General features: G+C 47.4%; 2 protein-coding genes across 4 annotated transcripts in view; both read right to left on the minus strand.

The window, feature by feature from the left end:
• The window catches only part of mtg1 (mitochondrial ribosome-associated GTPase 1), a 34,467-nt gene extending 23,578 nt beyond the window's left edge, over positions 1 to 10,889 (minus strand). The window contains exons 1-6 of one of the 3 annotated variants that reach the window (XM_072491677.1): positions 10,708 to 10,887; positions 6,923 to 6,989; positions 5,989 to 6,091; positions 4,701 to 4,787; positions 3,502 to 3,558; positions 19 to 109 (exon numbers count right to left, since the gene is read on the minus strand). In XM_072491677.1, the coding sequence (XP_072347778.1) occupies positions 19 to 109; positions 3,502 to 3,558; positions 4,701 to 4,787; positions 5,989 to 6,091; positions 6,923 to 6,989; positions 10,708 to 10,801 (499 nt within the window). In that variant the 5' untranslated portion in view covers positions 10,802 to 10,887. Of the gene's footprint in view, positions 1 to 18; positions 110 to 3,501; positions 3,559 to 4,700; positions 4,788 to 5,988; positions 6,092 to 6,922; positions 6,990 to 8,197; positions 9,133 to 10,707 lie in introns of those variants that run through there. The other 2 variants (XM_072491679.1, XM_072491678.1) reach the window with 2 other exon arrangements.
• A 1,218-nt stretch (positions 10,890 to 12,107) lies between these two features.
• paox (polyamine oxidase) overlaps positions 12,108 to 26,347 on the minus strand; it is a 33,829-nt gene continuing 19,589 nt past the window's right edge. The window contains exons 3-7 of the mRNA XM_072491676.1: positions 23,059 to 23,258; positions 21,062 to 21,317; positions 15,620 to 15,732; positions 15,378 to 15,535; positions 12,108 to 14,587 (exon numbers count right to left, since the gene is read on the minus strand). Of these exons, the coding sequence (XP_072347777.1) occupies positions 14,444 to 14,587; positions 15,378 to 15,535; positions 15,620 to 15,732; positions 21,062 to 21,317; positions 23,059 to 23,258 (871 nt within the window). The 3' untranslated portion in view covers positions 12,108 to 14,443. The remainder of the gene's footprint in view (positions 14,588 to 15,377; positions 15,536 to 15,619; positions 15,733 to 21,061; positions 21,318 to 23,058; positions 23,259 to 26,347) is intronic.

Genomic DNA, 26,347 nt, shown 5'->3' on the forward strand with positions numbered 1-26,347 from the left:
TGGAGAAATATACTGCACCTTTCATTAAATACATTCTTCGCATGGCATTAATGAGGGATGACTTCCCAACATTTGGTACGCCGATTACCATCAGGCAATATTCCAAATTCTGCGGGGAAACAAGATAAATGAGGATATTTAACATCACCTGGCGTTCTAGTTGACCGAGCACGCCCTAGTTCTAAACGATTGGGCTGGGACACATATTGTATCAATGTAACTTAGATACACCAGTCAGTAGAGAAATACAACATCGTGAGAAAAGGCTACCCCCCCCCCCCCCCCGGGTATTCCAACTCTCCTATTGGAGCTACTGACCTCATTCTCAACTCCGCCAACGATTTTACTCCTGATTCCCTGACCAGTGATTTCTTTCAAAACAAAATCGATCGCTCGTCTGAAGAACTATTACGAAAGCTATTTCTCACTAACTTCCATTCTGATTTGGAGTTCATGTGACAGAATTCTACTTTATTGTAAGTAGGCTTACATTAACACTGCAATAAAGTTACTGCGAAAGGCCCCTGATGGCCACATTCGGTGCCTGTTCGGGTACACGGAGGGAGAATTCAGAATGTCCAATTCACCTAACAGCACGTCTTTCGGGACTTGTGGGAGGAAACCGGAGCACCCGGAGGAGACACATGGAGACCATGCAGACTCTGCACAGTGACCCAAGCCAGGAATCGAACCTGGGACCCTGGTGCTGTGAAGCAACTGTGCTAACCACTGTGCTACCATCCCGCCCACAGTGCATCTATTCAATGTTGTACCCATGGATACTCATCAATCTACTTAATTAGTGATGAACAGGGAGTTTTGATCACAGCCGTGGGTCAATGCGGGGGTGGGGGGGGTGGATTTCCCACGTCTCTTGCAATGTGTTTCTCGGTGGCGGGATCTTCTGGTCCATTGAATCCACCCCTGCTGGGAAGCCCCTGGGGGTGGGGTGCGCTGTCGACAGGACTGGAAGATCCCGCTGGCGAGAATGGCTTTTGAACATGTAGGAACTGTAAACCATTTCAGTTATGTAACAAAAACATGCTTTATGTCGAAAATGACCAGCTGGATAACCAAACTGAACTTTAAAAAGAAAAGAGAGTAAAGTGTGACTTGAGCTCACGACAAAGATGGCTACCCGATTTGCATCACCGTCATCTCCACATTGCAACCCACTGAGATGTAGGGAACTCATCTGCAAAGACCTGTCAGGGACATTGTCCTCAGGAGAATGAGTGAGCCACAATTACTCTATCACCATTAGCAAGGCATCAAGGCAAGCTCATCTGGAATGTTTAACAGGGCCACCCAGGCATTAACTCATCAAGTTACAATGCGCTAAACCCAATCCCTCGAATAATGGGACACTGGCTGAGAGAGAGGGGTCCCATGCACAAACGGATTATACTCCAGAGGAACAGCGTGGACGTAACCATGTTTGAATCACTCGGTGACAGTCGTGTGACATACCCAGCCTTTGTGTGGCTAAACTTCTGCTTTCTCTGTGTCATGAAAACAAGCGGCTGAGACGCTGTTGAGAAGACACTCAAGTGGGAGCCCTACTTCCTCCCACTCTCGCCAACCCACCTTGCAAACCTACACCTCGCTCTGCTGAGCGTGACCATGCAGGGACGCTCACGTTACAGATCGAGACTTAAAAGAATTCAACCCAGTGCCGCCGCCTCGAGTAGAACAGCCAAACCAGCCGTCTACATAAATCAGTAGCATCGGGATCACCCGAGGAGAATCAAAAGTGCACCAAATTCAGCTTGAAGCTAGCTGAGCCACTAAGCTATAGCTTATATACACTTGATTTCTTTGGATATGCTAAATTTGGTAGGGTTACAGGGATAGGGTGGAGGATAGGTTAGGGTGTTCTTTCAGAGGGTTGGTGCAGACTCGAAGGGCCAAATGGCCTCCTTCTGCACTGTGGGGATTCTATGAAACGCTAGCTCTCTTCTCTCGCCACAGATGCTGTCAGACCTGCTGACATGGTCCAGTACTTTCTGTTTTTGTTAAGCATTCACTGACTTGGCAAGTATATCCATTTTAAATAAACAACCTGCTGCAGTCAAACGTGGAGAAGGGAAAGAGGGGAGGCAGTGGCATAGTGGTATTGTCCCTGGACTAGACATTCAGTGACCCAGGATAATGTTCTGGGGTCCCAGGTTCAAATCCCATCACGGCAGATGGTGAAATGTAATTCCAGATTTTTATTGAATTCAAAAGTCTAATGATGACCATGGATCGACTATCTTAAAAGCCCATCTAGTTCATTAATGTCATTTAGGGAAGGAATCTGTCGTTCTTACCTGATCTTGTCTACATGTGACTCCAGATCCATGGCAAAGTCCCTCAAGGATGGGACCCGCCAGCGACACCCACATCCCATGAACAAATTTTTTAAAAGGGGCGCCCCATTCGACCCCTCCTCACCTGACTGTAACAGTAGCAGCAAGGCACGGCTGTGTTGAACCTTCTAGACTCTGTGCAGCTGTGCACACAGGAGGTTTGACCCATTGAGACCCCTCAACACCCCTGTCGCTCTCTGGTGACCTCAACATTCCTGAACATACGCAGTTCCTGGTATCTGTAACCTCCAATTTAGAATCATGTGGTTTACATACAAACGGCACGGGGCAGCATGGCGGTTAGCACTGCTGCCTCACAGCACCAGGGACCCGGGTTCAATTCCGGCCTCAAGTGACTGTCTGTGCGGAGTTTGCACGTTCTCCCCGTGACTGTGTCGGTTTCCTCCGGGTGCTCCGGTTTCCTCCCACAGTCCGAAGATGTGTGGGTTAGCTGGATTGGCCATGATAAATTGCTCGCAGTGTACAACGGTTAGGTGGGGTTACAGGGATGGGGTGGGGTAGTGGGCTTGATTGGGATGCTCTTTCGGGGGAGGTTGCTGTGGACTCGATGGGCCGAATGGCCTTGTTCTGCTTTGTGGAGATTCTATGAAGCTTGCCCCTGAGTATTTGATTGTTGTATGCCGTACATGCATGAGCTGGCAGCTGTGACATTAAAAGCCATTGAATGCATATTATAAACAGCAACTTCAGGACAGGCGGTGGACTAGAAATCGAGAGAGCCAGGGTAATGTTTTGGAGACCCAGGTTCAAATCCCAGATAGTGGAATTTTAATTAATTAAAGAAATATCTGGAATTAAAAGTCTAATGATGATCATGAAACCATTGTCGATTGTTGTAAAAACCCATCTGGTTGACCAATGTTCTTTAGGGGAAGGAAATCTGCCATCCTTATCCGGTCTGACCGAAATCTGACTCCAGACCCACGGCGATGGGTTAACTCTTGACTGCCCTCTAAAATGGCCGAGCAAGCCACTTGGTTGTATCAAACCGCTCAGCGCTGTGGGTGTACCTTGGACAGCAGCAGTTCAAGAAGGCAGCTCACCACCACCTTATCAAGGGCAATAAACACCGGCCGAGCCAGTGATGCCCACATCCCATTGATTATTTTTAAAAACTCAAGTTGCTTACCTCTGCTCTGTGAAAGCGATCACTTTTCTGAATGAGCTCTGTAACTGCAGGGACAATCTGTCAAAAAGCCAAAAGCAGCAATTAACGAATAAAGCAACGACAAAAAAAAACCTTTATAAAGTTCTGCATCTTAGAAAAATTACTTTTAATTGTTTGAAAACAACATTATTTCTGGTGCTATGTTAAACATCAAAGTGAGTTAAATGCAAATGTTAAATGTGGTTTAGAAAAACATACTCGGGCACGTTTGTGTGCTATGGTCTCTGTGTTCTTGCTCAGTTTGTACTTACCAGCAATGATTTGGTAGATTAAACGACATAACACTGCAAGGCTCTAGCTGGGGACAGAGCAAGAATTGCAGTAAACTGCATTCGAGGCAGTATATGTTCACCATTTGGGGACAAAATGCGGGCCACAACAATATCATACGGGGGAAAGTTAGCAGAGATTTTCCTCTAGTGGATTTGGGATTTCACGTGGCCTGTTTAGCCCACTCCTGGCACTGGCCAATATGGTGGACAGGGAGGGTGGCATGATGGTTAGCACTGCTGCCTCACGCCGCCGAGGACCCGGGTTCGATCCTGGCCCCCGATCACTGTCCGTGTGGAGTTTGCACATTCTCCTCGTGTCTGCGTGTGTCTCACCCCCACAACATGTGCAGGATGGGTGAATTGGCCGTGTTAAATTGCCCCTTAATTGGAAAAAAAAATGGGTACTTTAAATTTTTTTTAAATATGGTGGGGCAGGATTATTGGCGGTCGCAAGTAGTTCATCACGAGGGGAGGGAGGAGGAGGCTGTCTCTCAGGGCAGCTGAAGGTATAAATGAAGCAGGAGTTCAGGAGGGAGTCGACCCACCACTCTTATCATTATTTTCACTCCGAATACTTTTGAGTGGATATCCATTTATGGCCGTCAACTCTTCCAGTGGAAATTCTTGGAGGTGGGACTGGCCAACAGGGAACTAGCAGGATACCTCCCCAATAGATTTTCTTTTTTTTCCTATAAATTTAGAGTACCCAATTATTATTTTTTTCAATTAAGGGGCAATTTAGCATGGCCAATCCACCTGACCTGCACATCTTGGGTTGTGGGGGTGAAACCCACGCAGACACAGGGAGAATATGCAACTCAGTAGATTCCTCCCCCCCCCCCCCCCCCCTCCCCTGCAAACAAATTTGACTGCAAGTTAAGAACTTACTTTCTTTACATGTACATCCCTCTCACGTAGGCAGTCTGTGAAGAGAACATTTTGGATTCCTTGTTGTTCCAATTGGCTTAGGACTCTCTAAATAATAAACAGAGTGTGACCTCAGTGAGGCAAAACATTTATTTTAATTTTTTTATACTGTTTATGGCTTGAAAACAACTCATTACTGATATCGTGTGTGGCCATATTTATATCTGGAGTGGCAGCACGGTGGCGCAGTGGGTTAGCCCTGCTGCCTCACGGCGCCGAGGTCCCAGGTTCGATCCCGACTCTGGGTCACTGTCCGTGTGGAGTTTGCACGTTCTCCCAGTGTTTGCGTGGGTTTCGCCCCCACAACACAAAAGATGTGCAGGCTAGGTGGATTGGCCACGCTAAATTGCCCCTTAATTGGAAAAAATGGATTGGATATTCTAAATTTTAAAAATATATATATATCTGGCTTCAGTCAAATGCTAAGCTTTATTCTGCAACCCTCACTTCAATGCGTCTCAGGACTACAAACCACCAAATACAGTTTGCACATCTGTCCTTGTGTTCTGCTGAGAACGCCAGGTTTTTTCCTACAAAAGGGACAACCGCACTTGGCTCTATAAAGCACGTTGGGACACCCCAAGGACATAACTGGGCGCTATAAAAATACAAACCTCTCTGTCTTTCTTTCATGTGCGTTACTTTCAGAAGGGAGGAATCTGGCTCCCATTTTGATAAGTTGCATTTGATTTGGGAATCCAGAAACAAAAAAAAAAAGCTTCATAACGATCGGCTACTAAAGAACAGCAAATATTTGTATAACGTGTCATCTAAAATATCCATGACACTGCTGGTCTCAGATCTCCTTGTCCACGAGATCCTACACCGTAACATGGGGTGATTCCCAAGCTAACTATTTTAAAAATGTGAATTTATGCATTCCATTTAATGATAGGATATTGCGTCAGAGAAATGCAACCTTGGTTCTGTGGTTGCAGATCTGCAGATTATGGGCCCGTGATAGAGTAAGCAGGGTGAGGCATGGACAGCCTAGCCTAGCAGTGTTCTCCATGGAACCTGTAGGACTGTGGCCAGATTCTTATAGCTCAATTAGAAAAACACAGTGCAGCAAGGTGGCAGAGTTAGTGCACTGCATCACTGATTAGCTCCTTTGGGGTTGATGCGCACAAACTTTTACATTTCTTCCCCCCCCCCCCCCTCAAATAGAAATACAGGTATCTCATGGAGAAATTGGGAAATAGCATGCCGTTACAGCGGAATCTACAGCTTAGCTCGTTACAGTACGTACCTGTTTATTTGTTAAATCAGCTAAATCCAATTTGTTTAGCACCAGTAGATGAGGTCTGACACCCAAGGCCTCTTCAAACACAGGGTTACGTCCAGATAAAGGAATGTAATATTGATAGTCAAGGATCAGTGTGTACAAATGTGTTTTATAGCCAGAAACAAACTGAAACTTTAATTAAAGACACGATGAACGGTTCCTCTGCAGTCATCAATGACTCATCACCATGGGAATCAGCTATCTATAGGGCGAGGGAATGGATAGAAGCATGTCGAGGCTCTTGAGGAATAGCAGGGAGAAATGCCATTGCAAGTGATTCTCTGGCTACAATGGAATAGGTACGAATAGACTCTCACCCAGCTGGATCTGGATGGGGTGGTCAACCATATGAAAGGGTGCAGACAGGATTGTTTACCAATACAGCATCACAGTCACGTAGGATGACTTTGATAAGAGCCATTTCTGTAACGTGGCAGGGCAGAAACCCGATTAGAGAGATTTAAACATGAAACCCTGGAGAATATAGGCATGGAATTGAGGGACAATGATACGTTCAAGGACTTGGGAAAGAAAGTTGATGATGAGTTGGTAGTTTGCAAGGACAGAAGGGGTCTAGAATCACAAGGAGTGGGGGGGGGGGGGGTGTTTCCCCAGAGGGTTGAGGAGTGCCGATTTGAAGATTGGGAACAGTATTGGAGGAGAGAGAATCGTTAACAATATCAACACCTTGTACTGAGAAAAATGTTGTTTTCTAACATCAGCTAGCGTGGGGAAGCAGTCGAGTGGGAAGAGGGTTTGGGGGGGGGGGGGGGGGGGGGGGGAGGGGGGATTAGCTACCAGTTTAGTGCATTGTCATTTTTAACTGCGAATTTTCCAGATGTTTCATACCCCAAGTAGATTTTGTGGTAAATTGTTGAAAAGCAAAGTCGTAAAGGATATTCTGGCATCATGAACTTCAATAATACAATCCACGTTTTTCAGACTGGCTTGCATCTTTTTAAGCCCTAGAGTGAAACACAACAGAACAGGCATCAGATTACGCACTGTGGACCTGTAACGTATATAGAATCTACCCACAAGGTATCCCCATTATTCCCGGGGTGATTTGGAGACGGTCCCTGGGGTGATTTGGAGACGCTCCCCGGGGTGATTTGGAGACGCTCCCCCGATATTCATTTTTGAGTATTGCTGAGAAAAGACATATGATGTTGAAGCTTCATCAGGACAGATGCAAGAATATCAAGTTTCAAAGGGAGCATCAATTTCTACTGCGTGTGAAAAGGATGTTGATTTGTTGTCAAGTCAGATTGGTCCAGGTGTTGCCACAGAGAATACATCAGGAAGGTTTTTAAAATTCATTTACAGAATGTGGGCGTCGCTGTTAGGCTAGCATTTATTGCCATCCCTAGTTGCCCTTCATTGTGCACTGGATGAGCAGGAACCCCTTGGGAAGAACAAAGCTAATGTTTTCTGACCCCATCACAAACTCTGCCCCATGGCCGCCAACTCCATCCCTCTTCCCTGGCAATTGTCGGAGCCTAAACCAGCCTGTTCAAAACCTTGACCTTGAAATGAGTTTCCGACCACATGCCAATCATCACCACGACTATTTCCACCTCAGTAACATCACTTTTATTTATTTATTTATTTATTGGATGTGGGCCTCACTGGCTAGGCCAACACTTATTGCCTGTCCCTAATTGCCCTTGCCCATGAGGTGGTGGTGAGTTGCCTTTTTGAACCGCTGCAGTCCCCGAGGTGCAGGCACACCGGGTGCAGTTAGTGACGGAGTTTCAGAATTTTGACACAATGACAGTGAAGGAATGGCGATGTAGCATTGTGGATAGCATAATTGCTTCACAGCTCCAGGGTCCCAGGTTCGATTCCGGCTTGGGTCACTGTCTGTGCGGAGTCCGCACATCCTCCACGTGTCTGCGTGGGTTTCCTCCGGGTGCTCCGGTTTCCTCCCGCAGTCCAAAGATGTGAGGGTTAGGTGGATTGGCCATGATAAATTGTCCTTAGTGTCCAAAATTGCCCTTAGTGTTGGGTTGGGTTACTGGGTTATGGGGGTAGGGTGCTCTTTCCAAGAGCCGGTGCAGACTCGATGGGCCGAATGGTCTACTTCTGCACTGTAAATTCTATGATAATCTATGATGTATTTCCAAGTCAGGATGGTGAGTGACTTGGAGGGGAACCTCCGGTATCTACTAACCTTGTCCTTCTAGAAAGCAGTGATCATGAGTTTGGAAGGTACTGCCTAAGGAACATTTAAGGTCCCTGTACTTTTGTTTATGGGCGGCACAGTAGTGGTGTTTAGCACTGTTGCTTCACAGCGTCAAGAGTCCCGGCTTGGATCACTGTCTGTGCGGAGTCTGCACCTTCTCTCTCTATGCGTGGGTTTCCTCCGGGCGCTCCAGTTTCCTCCCACAAATCCCGAAAGACGAGCTTGTTAGGTGAATTGGACATTCTGAATTCTCCCTTGGTGTACCCGAACAGGTGCTGGAATGTGGCGACTAGGGGATTTTCACAGTAACTTCATTGCAGCGTTAAAGTAAGCCTACTTGCGACAATAGATTATTAACTCAAACCAGATGCAATGCCTGGATAAATTCCTTCAGCATGAAGAGTTCAGATTCCTGAATGCAAATATATGTAGCTTCTAGCAGGCGTAGATTTTTCACCGAGGTCTCCATAGTGGGACTTGATCATCAACCTTCTGGTTCAGAGGCCAAGAGAGCTTTCCATGAAGACACATGTAACAAGCAGTGAGTTACAGTGTGAGCAGGGCTAATGATCTTAAGTTGGTTGTTAGTGTTATTCTTGGTACGCGAGGAATTGTGCAGGTGCTGTTCAATTGCAGAAATGCATCTAATATTAGACATTCTGCTCCGATGCTTGTTAGAGTATAGGTGTATTGTGACACAGTGGTTCAAGAACTGGGACAGTGCATAAGGCTACAGATAGCCCAACTTACTGGCTTGCAGTCCCCTCTGGCATTTAGGCCTATTAACCCACAGACTCACTAACCCTGATTCGCAAGCTCACTGACACCTGACCAACCCATGGACTCACTAACCAAAAGGCACCCTGACCCAGAGACTCTGACTCCCTGACCTGCAGACCCGCACCTCACCCCGATCGACACTCACTGACTCAAAGACCACTCAACCCACACCTTCTGACCACACTCACTGCCCCAGGGGCCCCCCTGACCCTCACTGACTGCCCCAGAGACCCCCCTGACCCTCACTGACTGCCCCAGGGACCCCCTGACACTCACTCACTGCCCCAGGGACCCCCTGACACTCACTCACTGCCCAGGGACCCCCCTGACCCTCACTGACTGCCCCAGAGACCCCCTACCCTCACTGACTGCCCCAGAGACCCCCCTGACCCTCACTGACTGCCCCAGAGACCAACTTGACCCTCACTGACTGCCCCAGAGACCCTCCTGACCGCCCCAGAGACCCCCCTGACCCTCACTGACTGCCCCCTGACCCTCACTCACTGCCCCAGAGACCCCCCGGACCCTCACTGACTGCACCAGAGACCCCCCCCCTGACCCTCACTGACTGCCCCCCGACTCTCACTCACTGCCCCAGAGACCCCCCCTGACCCTCACTGACTGCCCCAGAGACCCCCTACCCTCACTGACTGCCCCAGAGACCCCCCTGACCCTCACTGACTGCCCCAGAGACCCTCCTGACCCTCACTGACTGCCCCAGAGACCCCCCCTGACCCTCACTGACTGCCCCAGAGACCCCCTACCCTCACTCACTGCCCCAGAGACCCCCCTGACCCTCACTGACTGCCGCAGAGACCCTCCTGACCCTCACTGACTGCCCCAGAGACCAACCTGACCCTCACTGACTGCCCCAGAGACCCTCCTGACCCTCACTGACTGCCCCAGAGACCCTCCTGACCGCCCGAGACCCCCCTGACCCTCACTGACTGCCCCAGAGACCCCCTACCCTCACTGACTGCCCCAGAGACCCCCCTGACCCTCACTGACTGCCCCAGAGACCCTCCTGACCCTCACTGACTGCCCCAGAGACCAACCTGACCCTCACTGACTGCCCCAGAGACCCTCCTGACCGCCCCAGAGACCCCCCCTGACCCTCACTGACTGCCCCAGAGACCCCCTACCCTCACTGACTGCCCCAGAGACCCCCCTGACCCTCACTGACTGCCCCCTGACCTTCACTCACCGCCCCAGAGACCCCCCTGACCCAGAGACCCCCCTGACCCTCACTCACTGCCCCAGAGACCCCCCTGACCCAGAGACCCCCCCTGACCCTCACTGACTGCCCCAGAGACCCCCCGGACCCTCACTGACTGCACCAGAGACCCCCCCCCCTGACCCTCACTGACTGCCCCCCCGACTCTCACTCACTGCCCCAGAGACCCCCCCTGACCACACTCACTGCCCCAGAGACCCCCCGGACCCTCACTGACTGCCCCAGAGACCCCCCTGACCGCCCCAGGGACCCCCTGAGCCTCACTGACTGCCCCCTGACCCTCACTCACCGCCCCAGAGACCCCCCGACCCTCACTGACTGCCCCAGAGACCCCCCGGACCCTCACTGACTGCCCCCCGACTCTCACTCACTGCCCCAGAGACCCCCCTGACCCAGAGACCCCCCTGACCCTCACTCACTGCCCCAGAGACCCCCCGGACCCAGAGACCCCCCGGACCCTCACTCAATGCCCCCTGACCCGCACCTTTGGCCATGTGTCCGGGGAACCACTTGGTCAGCTCCCGGTTCCCGAAGTCGAAGCTGCGCCGGAGCGCGGCCCGCGCCGCGGGGCCTTTCATGGAGCCTCGGGCCCGGGAGCCGCCGCTTCACCGCCCCGGACAGGAGCAGCGAGACCGAGAGCGGGCCCCGCGCCTGCGCGAGGGGAGCGTCTCCAAATCACCCCCAGCCCGGGGAGCGTCTCCAAATCACCCCCAGCCCGGGGAGCGTCTCCAAATCACCCCCAGCCCGGGGAGCGTCTCCAAAACACCCCCAGCCCGGGGAGCGTCTCCAAAACACCCCCAGCCTGGGGAGCGTCTCCAAATCACCCCCAGCCTGGGGAGCGTCTCCAAATCACCCCCAGCCCGGGGAGCGTCTCCAAATCACCCCCAGCCCGGGGAGCGTCTCCAAATCACCCCCAGCCTGGGGAGCGTCTCCAAATCACCCCCAGCCTGGGGAGCGTCTCCAAATCACCCCAGCCCGGGGAGCGTCTCCAAATCACCCCCAGCCCGAGGAGCATCTCCAAATCACCCCCAGCCCGGGGAGCGTCTCCAAATCACCCCCAGCCTGGGGAGCGTCTCCAAATCACCCCAGCCCGGGGAGTGTCTCCAAATCACCCCCAGCCCAGGGTGCGTCTCCAAATCATTCCCAGCCCAGGGTGCGTCTCCAAATCATTCCCAGCCCGGGAAGTGTCTCCAAATCATTCCCAGCCTGGAAGTGTCTCCAAATCACCGGGAGATCCGGGGAGCATCTCCAAATCACCCCAGCCAAGGAAGCGTCTCCAAATCAGCCCGGCTACCGGGGAGCATCTCCAAATCATGCCAGGAAGCGTCTCCAAATCACCCCTGGGAGTATCTCCAAATTAGCCTGGGGCCAGAGAGCGTCTCCAAATCATCCCAGGGGCCGTCTCCAAATCATCCCGGGGAGTGTCTCCAAATCACTCTGGGGTGTGTCTCCAAATCACCCCGGGGAGTGTCTCCAAGTCACCCTGAGATTTGGGGATGTCTCCAAATCACCCGGGTAGGGTGTCCAAATCACCCTGGGGAGCGTCTCCAAATCATCCCGGGGACCGTCTCCAAATCAGCCCGGGGAGCGTCTCCAAATCGTCCTGGGGACCGGGTGCATCTCCAAATCACCCTGGGGAGTGTCTCCAAATCACCCCGAGATCCGGAGAGCATCTCCAAATCACCTGAGCTCCGGGGAGCGTCTCCAAATCACCCCAGGGAGCATCTCCAAATCATCCCGGGGAGCGTCTCCAGTATTTGCAGCAAGTTTTGCTTTTTTACCACTTCCATTTACTACTAAATATTCTCAAATGTGTTTCAAACTGACATCTATGTACAATTAGATAGGCAAAACTTGTAGAGTCCAGTAAAAATTGACAAGAGATTTGTACAGATGTTAGCTTTATTTTTTTTGTTTTTGGAAATAGAAAACAGATTTACTCTCTGTGCAAATCAGAGCAAGAAATGTCACTTCAAACCATTTGTCCGTAAAGTGCAATCGTTTTAAATAAATTTCTAATGTTGATTAAAGGTTGATAAATACAGAGTCTTTGGAGCAATATTAAGTACAAAGATATTTTCAATTCCAGCAAATTACAACATTGGTTTCATGATTCACAGTCTGTACGTCAAAACAATTTAGAGTCAGGTATTCTGGCATCAAGAATTTGTTGATTAGTGATAGGTATATATGATGCAGAAAAGAGCCAAAAAGCTGGTCACTACTACCAGAGGATTTAGTTACAAGGCTGACTAGAAACTCAAGGCCCCTCTAGCCTTCAAATGGGAAACTGGGTAGGAGTGCATGGGGTGGGGTGATATAGAAAATAACAAAATGACATGGATAAGATTAATCCAGAGCATTACTTCTAGATTCACCAGGATACTAAAAGCATTGGTTAAAGCAGAGGAGAAAGTTTCCAACAAGTACCTAGACAAACACATGGAATCATTGAATTCCTACAGTGTGGCCATTTAGCCCATCAAGTCTGCAACGACCCTCCGGAACAGCACCCTACCTAGGCCCAACCCCCCGTTCAATCCCCGTAACCCTGCCTAATCTTTGGACACTCAAGGCCAATTTAGCAAAGTCAATCCACGGTATTCCAAAATGGAGTGCTGGAGATGAAGACATTAGATTAATTCAAGAGCCAGTTTGAAGATGCAATGAGAAAGAAAAATGTAGATTTTTTTTGTGGGTGGCTGAACTAAGTTGATTTAAATCGCCTTCCTCACCTATATTTATCTTGCGACCTCATATTAAGGAAGTAAAGTTGCTGCAGGACGAATCTGGAGTACAGTACCCTACTGCAGGAACACTACAAATGCTTTTTTGTTATTATATACTAGATGACCATGGAAACATTTGTAAATGGCGTAGAAAAATGAAATTAAAATGACCCTTTAGGCCGAAGGAAACTTGTCTCAAAAACTCGCTCCTAGTCTGGTGTTCAACTATATTTTCAACATCCCCATGTGTTTGGTGAATTATTATTGCAAACATTTATTGCAAAGACTTCCTCTGTATTCTATACGCAGTGAGTTTATAAATGTGTTCTTCATAAACACATATTCAGTATCACCACTATATGTAATGCACAACGGCAAATGTAATTGGGAACAAGTTTCTGGGGAGAGGAAAACCAAGCGATTGACAGCTTAATCAAGTTTTTAAAAAAGTAGTTCAAAATATCTAGGAGGCCTGTATCATTCAATATTGGTGTATCAGTAATATGTGTAATATTTCAGTCATGTGATTTATTGCTTTACTTTTCACAATGGCCTCCGTCCATGTGAAATATCCACTTGCACTGTCTCCAAGTTGCGTGGCTGCCATCACGCGATACCTTTCCCCACTGAGGGCCCACCATTCTGTGGCATTGACTGACTAGAAATGAGCTGCTCAGCCTCATGTGGCACAGAGAATTGCTGCCACTGAAAGTTTAGGCAGATCCTAGTCTGTAAAAAGGGTGCAAGAGGAGAGGGAAAGAGCCAGCAGGAGCATTGTCTAGGCTAGGGGAGTGAGAAAGACAGAACAGCGGTAATGGAGAAATTCGAGGATAGGGATAGATATAGAAACAAGCTCCGAAGAGAGAATGGAGTATAGCTCAAAGACACAGTACAACCAGGCCTGAATCTTGGACCTGCAAGTCTTACTGTGGAAGGTGCCTAGATAGGTTATACATCTTGATTAGATAACGTCTGGAATGCCTTCTTTCCTTTTTTTTTAAATTTAGAGTACCCAATTCTTTTTTTTTCAATTAAAGGGCAATTTTAGTGTGGCCAATCTACCTACGCTGCACATCGTTTTGGGGGTGAGACCCATGCAGTCAGGAGAGAATGTGCAAACTCCATACGGACAGTGTCCCGGGGCTGGGATCGAACCCGGGTCCTCAGCGCTGTGAGGCAGCAGTGCTAACCATTGCATCGCCGTGCCACCCTGTTCTTTCTAAACAGCGTTTCTCAAATATTTTCTTCCAGGTGCCACCAAGTTCTCAATCTTGGACGGTCAGCTAAGGCTAAAGGGTCTCTACCATAAGACTTTAATTTGTGAAAATAAGAGTTTGCTGTTCGTGCACGCAATATAATTAATTTTTAAAATTCTTTGGCGATTAACCCTTCCAATTTCTAACACAAATTAGATTGTAAGTTTGGACACTTATAAGGATTTTATTAAAGATAAGAGTTGATACATGGACTATGGTAGATTATGAGAAAGTCTTATAGTTTTGCATTCATGGAAGAGAAAGGCAAATAATGATCATTTAGTCGATCTGCTTCCCTCCATCCTGACTCCAGGGCACCATGGGTAGTGGAGTAAAATGTCCGGTGCGTAGCTTCACCAGCGAAAAGAACCTGCAAAGGCTAATGGTAACAATAAAAATATATATATTTTTTAAATGTTAGAGTACCTAATTCATTTTTTCCAATTAGGGGCAATTTTAGAGTGGCCAATCCACCTAACCTGCACATCTTTGGGTTATGGGGGCGAAACCCACGCAAACACAGGGAGAATGTGCAAACTCCACATGAACTATGACCCAGAGCCAGGATCGAACCTGGGACCTCGGCGCCATGAGGAAGCAGTGCTAACCACTGCGCCACCGTGCTGCCCTATAAAAATATTATTAAATCACCCTGTTAATTTTTCATCAGAAGGTGAGCCAATAGAAAACAGAAATGTAAATATTGTATAAAAAGTTAATATTTCAGACAAGAGGAGAAAGGCAAGATGCACACTTTTTAAGTAATGGGTTAAGAGACATTGCAATTAGTTGTCTCATTTATGTTCAGTATCCATTAATTGACACTGATTACAATTATCTCGATAATGGCTCGAGAGCTTTTGTTCATATATGACCATTCCACATATTAGTGAATGTTTTAGCAGCCCTAAAGCTGCTGCTGCTTAACACCTCATTTCTGTAGACTGTTTTTTTTCAAATAGTCTAGAGGCCAATTTTAACATCTCCCTCACTCTCAATAAACTCCACAAGGAGATCTTTTAAGAATTAAAAGAGCAAACTGCTGTAATAAATTCAAGTGTGACATTTGTCTGTTTTATCCTCCCAAATATCCAATAAAGTAACTTAATTATTTGCAATATATAATATAAATGTTCACTACACTCAATTAAGAAAAATGCATACAATACCTGTGCTTTTGTAGAGGCAAGTGGGAGAGGCTGTGCAATGGCATCTATATCATCTCCCGAACTCCCAATTGCGGTGTAAGTATAAGATCCCTTTGTGTATTGATCACTATACCATTTTGATCGTATAATATTCTTTGGTTCAGGTATCAATGGGTTTCCTAAATAAAAGAGCTTGTAAGTACTTTGTGCAGTCGTTAGAATTTGTCTTTACACATTGCCATAATATATGTCAGAAAAAGTACCTGTGAATCTACGTAGGACTTGTGTCAAACAATTTTTCACATCAGAATCAGATAGGCTCTCCATAAAGTTAGCTTCTTCTCCAGCAAGCACAGCTAAAAGGACATGGCCATGCCTGCAGATCAAACACAAGAGACATGAAGTCTGGAAAAGCTATGAATATTAATTTTCCTGCATTCATCCTGCACATCAAAATTAAACGGAAACTCATCAACAAATATTTGAATACTGTTAATTCCAAGAGTTCCTAATTTTCTTAATTTTGTACATTAGTCAAATGTTGTTTAGCAGTTGAGCCATTTAAGGAAATTAGTACTACTTATTATATAACAGAAACATTTGTTAGTAATTTAATACCCTATGTTTATCCCAATCTATTCAGTCCTATACGTTATTTAGTCTTCTTGATTGAGGACAACTCACTAAGTATAATTCTACATGACCAGAACATAATAAAATCATGCTAATGGAAATATCTTAGTGGGCAGCACGGTAGCATTGTGGTTAGCACAATTGCTTCACAGCTCCAGGGTCCCAGGTTCGATTCCTGGCTTGGGTCACTGTCTGTGCGGAGTCTACACGTTCTCCCCGTGTGTGCGTGGGTTTCCTCCGGGTGCTCCGGTTTCCTCCCACAGGCCAAAGATGTGCAGGTTAGGTGGATTGGCCATGCTAAATTGCCCTTAGTGTCCAAAATTGCCCTTAGTGTTGGGTGGGATTACTGGGTTATGGGGATAGGGTGGAGGTGTGGGCTTGGGTAGGGTGCTCTTTCAAAGAGCCGGTGCAGACTCGATGGGCCGAATGGCCTCCTTCTGCACTGTAAATTCTATGATCTTTAAAAGTCAAATCATTACAATTAAATGGACCTGAAGTATTATCCATTAGGAAATTAAAATTGTGCATTACCACTTTACTAGGAGGTCATGAGTAGTCTCTGTAAATTAATTCAATGTCATGCAAAACACATTATTTTGCAATAAAGTGTACATCATCAGTTTTATTGAGCTCATATGAAAGAAACACTTTGTATTTTGAAAACCAATAATCGTTCTCTGGTCAGGTTGCCCAAAAGGTAAATAGAATCAGCTTTCAACTCTAAATAACTGAATTTGAATCATGCTAATCATGTATAACGTGGCATCTAAAATTTTATTTAGGCAGCACTGCTGCCTCACAGCACCAGGGACCCGAGTTCGATTCCAGCCTTGGGTGACTGTGTGTAATTTGCACTTTCTCCCCGTGTCTGCGTGGGTTTCCTCCGGGTGCTCCAGTTTCCTCCCACAGTCCAAAGATGTGCAGGTTAGGTGGATTGAACAGGATTAATGCATGGGGCGGGAATGGTATCTAGGCAGGGTGCTCTTTCAGAGAGTCTGTGCAGACTCAATGGGCCGAATGGCCTCCACCTGCACTGTAGGGATCCTATGGAGATCTTTCATTCACTTATCTTAAATGGGGAAGGGGAAAAGTATGTTTTATTGTTGGAAAGTAAATTGCAGATGGCTTGCAGATTTTGATTTTGCATCCTCAACTCTAGCCATATATATTACAATAATAATAATCTTTATTACTGTCACAAGTAGGCTTACATTAACACTGCAATGAAGTTACTGTGAAATCCCCTAGTCGTCACACTCCGTCGCTTGTTCGGGTACACCGAGGGAGAATTCAGAATGTCCAATTCACCTAACAAGCAAGTTTTGCGAGACTTTTGGGAGGAAACCGGAGCACCCGAAGGAAATCCACGATGACACGGGGAGAATGTGCAGACTCTGCACAGACAGTGACCCAAGCCGGGAATCGAATCTCCCAAGCTGGGAATTGAACCTGGGATCCTGGCACTGTGAAGCAAGTGCTAACCACCGTGCTACCGTGCCGTCCATAGTATTACTCTAGCCAGTGTTAAAAGACAAAATGCCATCTGGGACGCATCTTTTCCCATCCTTTGCTATTGGTTGACAGTAACAACCGTACCAACAATGCAGTGTTTGCTGGTTCAATCTATACTCCCCCTTCCACTCATCAGCTCACAGAAGTGTCACTGTTTTCATAGCAGTTGCCCTTGGAACATGGAATCTAAGGATCTTATATCAGTCAGGAAAGCTTGATAATTGCGTACAGATAATGGAAAGATGTTGTGTTGACTTACTAGGACTTTAGTGAGATGTTTAGAATTTGATCAGCTGGACAAGGAAAATCATGCGTTTACCTCGCGGGGTGTTGAGAAGAATAGGAACGAAGTAGGAATCCATTTGAACACAAAATAGCAAAGAAGAGATCAGTTCAAGGTTACAGGCCATCATCAGAAAGATCAAAGGGAAAGAAGCCTTTTGATCTGATTGTGATGCCACTTTATGCCCTGACCCAAGGACAGTGAGCAGGAAATGAAGGCATTTTATGGTGATATCCTCAAATGTTCTGATCAAGTCAAATCAACGGATGTGATAACTGTAATGGGCCGCTTAAGCTTTTAATCCAGTGAAGGAACATCAGGAACGCGTGTTGGTCAATAAGAGCTTGAATTGAGGAATGAAAGAAGAGAGAGACTGTTATAATTCAATCAAGAAAAAGACCCGATAGAGGCAAACACTTTTACGGAGGAGCTCCACTCACCGGAGCTTCTCGGTGCAGGAAATGAAGCTAAAGTGCAGCCTCGGGGCGTTCCCTGTCGGGGCCCGGAAACACAACAGAATGTTGTTCGAAAGCAGGGTTAATCCTGGTGCTTCAAGTACCCGGAACAACCCCGCTAATCCCACCTAGAACTGAGTCTTTTAAAAAAATTAAATTGCGCCATATGACTTGCCATGCTTTGAAACTGATGAGTTCAGGAAAAGCTCCAGGCATAGAGGAAGTAGCAATAGAACATCTAAAATGCCTTGGAGAAAAATAATTAGACGAGATGGCCGGCATGGTTGCACAGTGGTTAGCACTGCTGCCTAGGCGCTTTGGACCCTGGTTCGATCCCAGCCCTGGGTTACTGTCCGTGTGGAGTTTGCACATTCTCCCCATGTTTGCGTGGGTCTCACTCCCACAAACCATAGATGTTCTGGTTAGGTGGATTGGCCATGCTAAATTGCCCCTTAATTGGAAAAAAATAATTGGGTACACTAAATTTTTTTTTTTAATTAGAAGAGATAACAGAATTTCTGGGTGAATTATATACCAAAGCATACATTCCAAGTGATTTGAGACATCCATCATTTGTCAAGTAAGCTAAGAAACTCAAAGCAATCATTTTAGAACTGTAAACTGAATGAGTCATCTCATTAAAGTGATATTGAAAATCAAAATAGAAAGAAATAGCAACATATTTGAAGCAGGAATTGGTGAAACACAGACTGGATTTATGTCCGGAGGAGGAACAAGAAAAGGGACTTAAGAATAATCTTCAATAAAAATCTAGAAGTAAACATGAACAGTTACATATGCTTCACAGACGATATTGATCGTGCTCATCACCAAAAGTAAATAGACATGTTGCTGCAATGTGAGATCGGCAGTAAAGATGTGAGATTTATCCAGAGTTTATACTGGGACCAAATAGCGACATCAGGTTTGACAATGGATAGCAGGCAAGTTTCATGTGAAGAGTGGCGTACGACGAGGCTGTGTACTATCGCCAAAAAGTTTTCAGTCTGTTCACAGAACCAATATTCAAAGGATATGATGTACTCCCAGGGGTAATAATTGAAGGCAAGAACATAACTTACTTGTGGTACACTGATCACTCAGCATGACGTGTAGAAACAGTAGAGGCCGAACAATGTATTGGAGATTAAGTAAAATCTAGAAGTTTAGAATCTGGATTAAGTAAGAGCACCAAAAGACAAATGGAAGGAATACAGAAAGGAATCTGGAAAGAAGGTTGAAGTGAATGGTGTCACACTGGAACAAGTAGCTGAATTTGTTTATTTGGGACAAAGGATAACAGAAGATGGCAAATGTGATACCAACATTAGGAGAAGTCTAGAGAAAGCAGAAATAATTTTGTGATGATCGAGAATGTGTAAACAAGAAAACCCAAACTTGTAACAAGGAAAAAAACTCAAAGTGCTACATTTTATTCACTTTCCTGTTTGCTTCAGAAACCTGGACAATGAGTAAAGATCTGTGGAAGAAAATAGAGGCTGTGGCCAACTAAAATGGCCACCCGCAAAAAATGATGGGAATTGTGGTCAGGTTGAGACACAGACAAGAAACAACTTGTGTATTTCGCAAACAACAAGACTTATGCAGAAACTCACACCTGCTAAAGGCCACTCAAAGGTCTTCCCGGGGTAGTGGGCTCCAGATAGAAACTAAACATAAGTGGCAGACTCAGGGGCGTCTGTCTGCCTTATTTGGGAGGGCCTACGTGCCTTGGACACTAATGGCCATGGCCGACTAGGACCCGCCCAGCCATCAAGGTACTCGCCCCTAATTGGCCAGGATCGATTAGGGTGATCAAAACCCTATCGATCCATTGGATCCCCACCTGGGACCGCCCAAATGAGTGCAAAAATGGATCCCCACCTGGGACCGCCCAAATGAGCGCAAAAGATCGGAGGATAAGAAGAATTGCGCAACCAGCATTCAGTGTCCTTTGGACTGGCTTCTGCCCGCCAACTGCAGCACATCTGCCAACTAAGTTCAAGGACCCGCGACCTCCACCTGAAGACAACACTCAGCACAGACGATCCAGCCGCCACACGTGAGGAAACAGAAAGGCTTTATCTACCCTGCACAGAGCCGGTCATTTAGAAGTTAAGTCACGGTTGTTTACACTGATAGTTGTAGTCTAATGTGTAGTAGCGTGGGATTCATTAAGTATAGAACTAATCCTATGTTCAACAATAAACTGTGATTATACTAAATACTTGTGTGGTCATTTGTCCAATACACGGGGTACCCTCACACACTGTGGTTATTATTAGTAAAAGAGATAGAAGTCAACAAGGCTTTTAAAATGTGGATGTGAAGACGTATGCTTAAAATTCCACATACAGACCAGAAGTGCTTTAAAACACAAGAGCAGAAGGAACTCTTAACAACTGACATCCAGAAAAGGAATCTGGATTTCAGCCACTGGATCAGAGCTGAAGAGCTACAGAGATCCCTTCTGGAGGGCAAAGTGGAGGCGGCAGAAAGAGGGGTCGGCCTCGGTGGGGTTGGATGACGGACGTCACAGATTGGTTGAAGACGAGTTACAGCGGATGCGCGAGGATGGGGCAAGATGGACGAGCCTGCCACAACATGGCAGCAGGTCTCCAGGTAGCAGTGGCAGAAGTAGTAATCCTTGTACATGGATAACTGGTTGATTACAGCAAATGACAGCAAAACACTACTTTAGATCATATTATTTTTGTGTTAGAATACGCAATGAATACACTAAAAATATTCTAGAAATTATATTCGCAAGAAAGAAGAGGGTCAGAATGAAATCTAGTGTTAGAAAGAAAATCCACAATTACCTTTCCATGGGCCGTAGAACAATAAAACCAAAGATCTTTTTGAACCATTCTTTTTGCAGATCTGGCCGTTTGCTGAGCAGTGGAGATTCATCCTCCCAGACCAATCTGATCAGTTGACATTCTGGTTCCCAGAACGGCTTCTCAAATTCAAGGAAGATTTTATTATGTGTCCCAAAGCCCAGTTTCTGAATGGAATTAATTTTACTGGCAGGAAGCGGGGGACGAATAAAGGTTTGATAATGTTCCTTAAGGAAACCTTAAAAAAAAAAGAAAATCGTATCATCTTGAAGAGTTAGTTGCATCCAAACTTTTTAAATACAGACTTGGGGTTTAAAGGAAACCGTTCATAGAACCTTTGATACCCTGCATTGATCAGGGTCTGGATTCTCCGCTTCGCGACGTCGGAAGCGGGAATCATGATCGGGCGGAGAATCGCGCGGGATGGAAAGAATACGTTTTGCGGGGCCAATTCTGACCCCATGTTCTGGGTCCCTCGCTGGCGGTGATATCAAGGTTTGTGCGTCGCACCGGCAGATCCACGCAAATCCATCATTTGCGTTGATTTTAATATCATTAGCAGCTTGGACACTTGATACTCCACCCCTCCGCGATGCTCCACCCCTCTTATTTGGAAGACACGCGGGCGCTAATTAGTGAAAGTATTTACAAATGAGGCCTGGGTGCCATGGTTGTTGCTGGGGAGCGGGAGGCTAAGAAAATTGTGAAAAGCCTTAAAAATTGTTGGGCTTGCTGGGAGAGGGGGAGGGGGTAGCTGCCCGGGCTGGGGGGGAGAAGTAGCAGGGAAGAACTTTGTGCCAAGCCCGTGGACTCGGGCTGTCCCCCTCGGGGGCCTGGCTCAGACCACCTAAACTGCAGTGTGTGGTTTAAGTGCAGATGCTACTTACAGGCTCCTGGCTATTCACACTGCTGACTGCTCACTTTGTCCTATAAATGCTTAGAGAGTCTCTGATGATGTGGGAGCCCACCCAGGCCACCCCTCTGGACACCCTCCTACCCCAGCTGTTTCATCAAGGGTATGGGTGTGGCCAAACTCAATCAGGGGCCCACCAGGTGTTGGCAGTCCTCAGAAAAGCTGCCCCACTGCAGAGAAACGGCAGAGCTCACCCCAACCAGAGGACACCTGCCGTGGCCTTTGGAACCCTCCCTGCTTCTCTGCTCCTCTCAGGGCAGTGGCCTCACCAGTGACACCCACACCTCAGGATCACCAGCTGTCTCGTCCTGGTGAGGCTGGCAGCGCTGACTGCCTCTGCCCCCACATCACAGGTGCTGCTCAGGAGGATAGGCTTGAGTCTGCGGACCACCCTGGGGAAAAGGGTGTCCCTCCTCTCTTCATTGGCATGGAGCTGTGGGTCCCCCTCCGACTCCCAAATAGAGGGGGCAGGTCTCCTGTGAGCCACCTTTGTGCCTGCAGTGAGTGTGAGGTAAGTGGAACGCTTAAAAACAGCTCCAGCTGTCAGGTTCTTTGGCGCTAAATCCAGGCCCAGCAGTTACAACGCTCGCTGGGCCGGGAATTGCTCTGAATTCGCGCCGGCAGAGCGCTGACCCATTGCAAACCTGACTTGCTTACTGAATAGCGACCCCAACCGAAATGCGAATCGCACGCCATTCAGTCCCGGCGGCAACACCCAAGTCTCCCAAACGGAGAATTTACACAGCCAGGTTCATTAACTCCTCTAAGTTGGCTTCCCTAATAGGGTTTACTAGAATGTCAAATTGATATAAAAGTATACACAGCGTATGCATTGAGAATGCAGTGGATATTGAACTTCCAATGCTCATTCCAGGCATACCGCAAGTCTTGCCTAACGGCAACTCACTTAAAGGTGTTTCACTGTAACATCATTAATAAAGTAGTGTCAGTACTGTACACATGACATTAACTTGTACCTGAAAGGCCAGATCTCTGCACATACGCACACCAAGCTCCTCTATCAATTTTCTGAAAGAGGCAGAAGAAAACTGAACTCATTTATTACCTAAAGAAACAGTGACTATAACATGATCGGCTGGTATAGTCTCCCCATCTTCACACTCCACCAGAACTGGATAAGCGTGTTCCTGTGTGTTAGAGGTCTTGAAAGATCCGTTCCAATGGATGCATTTGACTGGTTTGTTGTACGACACAATATCCTTTGGCAAGGATTTCATCATTGCATCAATGAGGCTTTTAAATCCACTGTAAATGTATAGAAATATCAGTTATGATCATGTCAGTGCTGAACAGTCAACTACTTTGACCAATAATTGCCTCTTACAGTGAAGTTTACTTTTGAGAATCAAGTGCTTCCAGTATAAAGGTTGGTAACGGTTACCTACGATGTGCTGATTGGAATTTCATTAGAAACCATTGTGAATTTCGGCATTGGATTAAAAGACTTTGCTACACAAAATGGTCTAGTGTCATTTCACAAACAGCAGAACCTGACTGAGATTCCCACCTCCTCTTACATTTTATAAAATGGTACCACCGTGTTTGAGCGCCTGTGCTCTCTTTTCCCCTATATCCATCTTTCGCTGACATTAGAAGTGTACATTTTATTGGGCAGAATGCAGGCTCCATCCGAAAGATGGATAAATGAGTATATTTATATATATATATATATATATATATATATGTCTGTTAGGTTGCAGATTAGCCATGATTTCACTGAATGACGGTAGAAGCTCAAGGAATTAAACTTACTCGTGGTCCTATATTTCTAATTGTAGAAGGTTCCAGCAAACAGCACAGAATCCCAATTGAAGTAATTTAATGGGACCTACTTAATCGTTCATTCGAACAGGCCTGGGGCAGCTGGCTCGATATATCGATCACCTGTTTGTCCAGTCTGAATGAGGCAGGGGGTGTACAAAAATCACCCCGATCCAGGTTCATTCAACTGAGAAATAGACATTATGGATGCAATTCAGCCACCGCATTGCGCGCGGTGCAGAGCCGGGCACGACGGGTGAATCGCAGACGAGGTCCAAATCGTGCTAGCCGCCGATCGCGAGTCACCCTCGCTGGGTGTGATCCAGATAATGATAATTAAATGAGCCATTCGGATGTCCTCTTTCTGCACTGTAGGGATTCTATTCTATTCTATGAATTTCTCCCCTTCTCAGTCCGAAATGATTGGCCCCTTATCCTAAAACTGAGCCCTCGTATTTTATATTACCCAACCAGCAGAAACAATCTCTCAGCATCAATCCTATCAAGACCCTTCAGAATTTTGTAGGTATCAATGAGACCATCTCTCACTCTTATATAGACCCAAGACTGAAGAACATAGACCCAATTTAAGGCCATAAGACGGAGGAGCAGAAGTAGGCCAATCGGCCCATCGAGTCTGCTCCACCATTCAGTGATCGGATGTCTTAATCCTCAACTCTACTTTATGAGACCACAAACCATATGGAGCAGCCTCCCATCAAAGGACAACCAGCTCACCGCAGGGACCAAATTAGTGAAACTTTGCTATACCATCTCCAATGCAAGTACTGCACTGCACAGAATATTCCAGATGTGGCCTCACCAAAGTCCTGTACAACTGCAGCAAGACGTCTTTCTTCTTGCACGCCAAACCCCTTGCAGTAAAAGCCAACACGCCATTTGCTTTGGAATTGCTTGCTGCACCACCTTGTGCTCCTTAGAAAAGTCTCTCTGAACATCAACAATAGAACACGCATGAACAGACTCAAAACAGCTTCTTCCCCAGTCACCAGACTCCTAAATGACCCTCTTATGGACTGATCTCATTAACACTACACCCTGTATGCTTCATCCGATGCCAGTGCTTATGTAGTTACATTGTATATGTTGTCTTGCCCTATTATGTATTTTCTTTTCTTCCCTTTTCTTCCCATGTACTTAATGATCTGTTGAGCTGCTCGCAGAAAAATACTTTTCACTGTACCTCGGTACACGTGACAATAAACAAATCCAACAGTTATAAGTTTCACACCATGAAAAAAATATTCTGCTTTTCTATTCTGACGACCACAGTAAACCACACATTAGACCCCATCTGCCACCTTGTTGTCCACTGACTTAACCTATTCATGGGCTGGATTCTCCAGTCCCCTAGCCGCGTGATTCTCGGCAGTAGGAGGTGGTGCGCTGCTCCCTGGCGGCAGGATTCTCTGTTCCCACCTCTGGGGCGAAATTCTCCGGAAACAGCGCGATGTCCGCCGACTGGCGCCCAAAACACCGCAAATCAGTCGGGCATCACGCTGCTCCAAAGGTGCGGAATGCTCCGCATCTTTGGGGTCCGAGCCCCAACCTTAAGGGGCTAGGCCGGCGCCGGATGAATTTCCGCCCCGCCAGCTGGCGGAAAAGGCCTTTGGTGCCCCGCCAGCTGGCACAGAAATGACATCTCCGGGCGGCGCATGCGTGGGAGCGTTAGCGGCCGCTGACGGCATTCCCGCGCATGCGCAGTGGAGGGAGTCTCTTCCGCCTCCGCCATGGTGGAGACCGTGGCGAAGGCGGAAGGGAAAGAGTGCCCCCACGGCACAGGCCCGCCCGCGGATCGGTGGGCCCCGATCGCGGGCCAGGCCACCGTGGAGGCACCCCCCGGTGCCAGATAGCCCCGCGCCCCCCCCAGGACCCCGGAGCCCGCCCGCGCCGCCTTATCCCGCCGGTAAGGTCGGTGGTTTAATGTACACCGGCGGGACAGGCATTTTAGCGGCGGGACTTCGGCCCATCCGGGCCGGAGAATCGCGCGGGGGGGGGGGGGCCCGCCAACCGGCGCGATTCCCGCCCCCGCCAAATATCCGGTGCCGGAGACTTCGGCAACCGGCGGGGGCGGGATTCACGCCCGCCCCCGGCGATTCTCCGACCCGGCGGGGGGTCGGAGAATCTCGCCCCTGCTGTCAATGGGATTTCCCATTGAAGACACCCCTCGCCGCTGGGAAACCCACGGGTGGGGGTGCGCTGCTGCCGGGACCGGAGAATCCCGCTGCCAACAAATGGCCGGAGAATTCCGGCCCATATGTCTTTTGCAGCCTTTGTTTACCCTAGCACTGCTCTTCGGATTGGAAACCCTTGATGTAATAAAAAGAAAATGTAGTAACATAGTTTTGCTTTCACTTCCGGTGTGGACTATGGAGTAAGTGGTCACACACAAGGCAGCTCCTGCCCAAGGTTACAGAACAGAGCTCTTTTTTTAATCAATCCGGGATGGAATTTTGATGAAAAGACGTAGGTGAATGTTGGAGGGGTACTTTCCCCCAGGAATGGTATGTCTCTTGGTTACCAGACCCAGCAGAAATAGTAAAAGATTTGGC

Source organism: Scyliorhinus torazame, chromosome 28, assembly GCF_047496885.1.
Source record: "Scyliorhinus torazame isolate Kashiwa2021f chromosome 28, sScyTor2.1, whole genome shotgun sequence".
In the NCBI taxonomy this organism is placed as follows: Eukaryota; Metazoa; Chordata; class Chondrichthyes; order Carcharhiniformes; family Scyliorhinidae; genus Scyliorhinus; species Scyliorhinus torazame.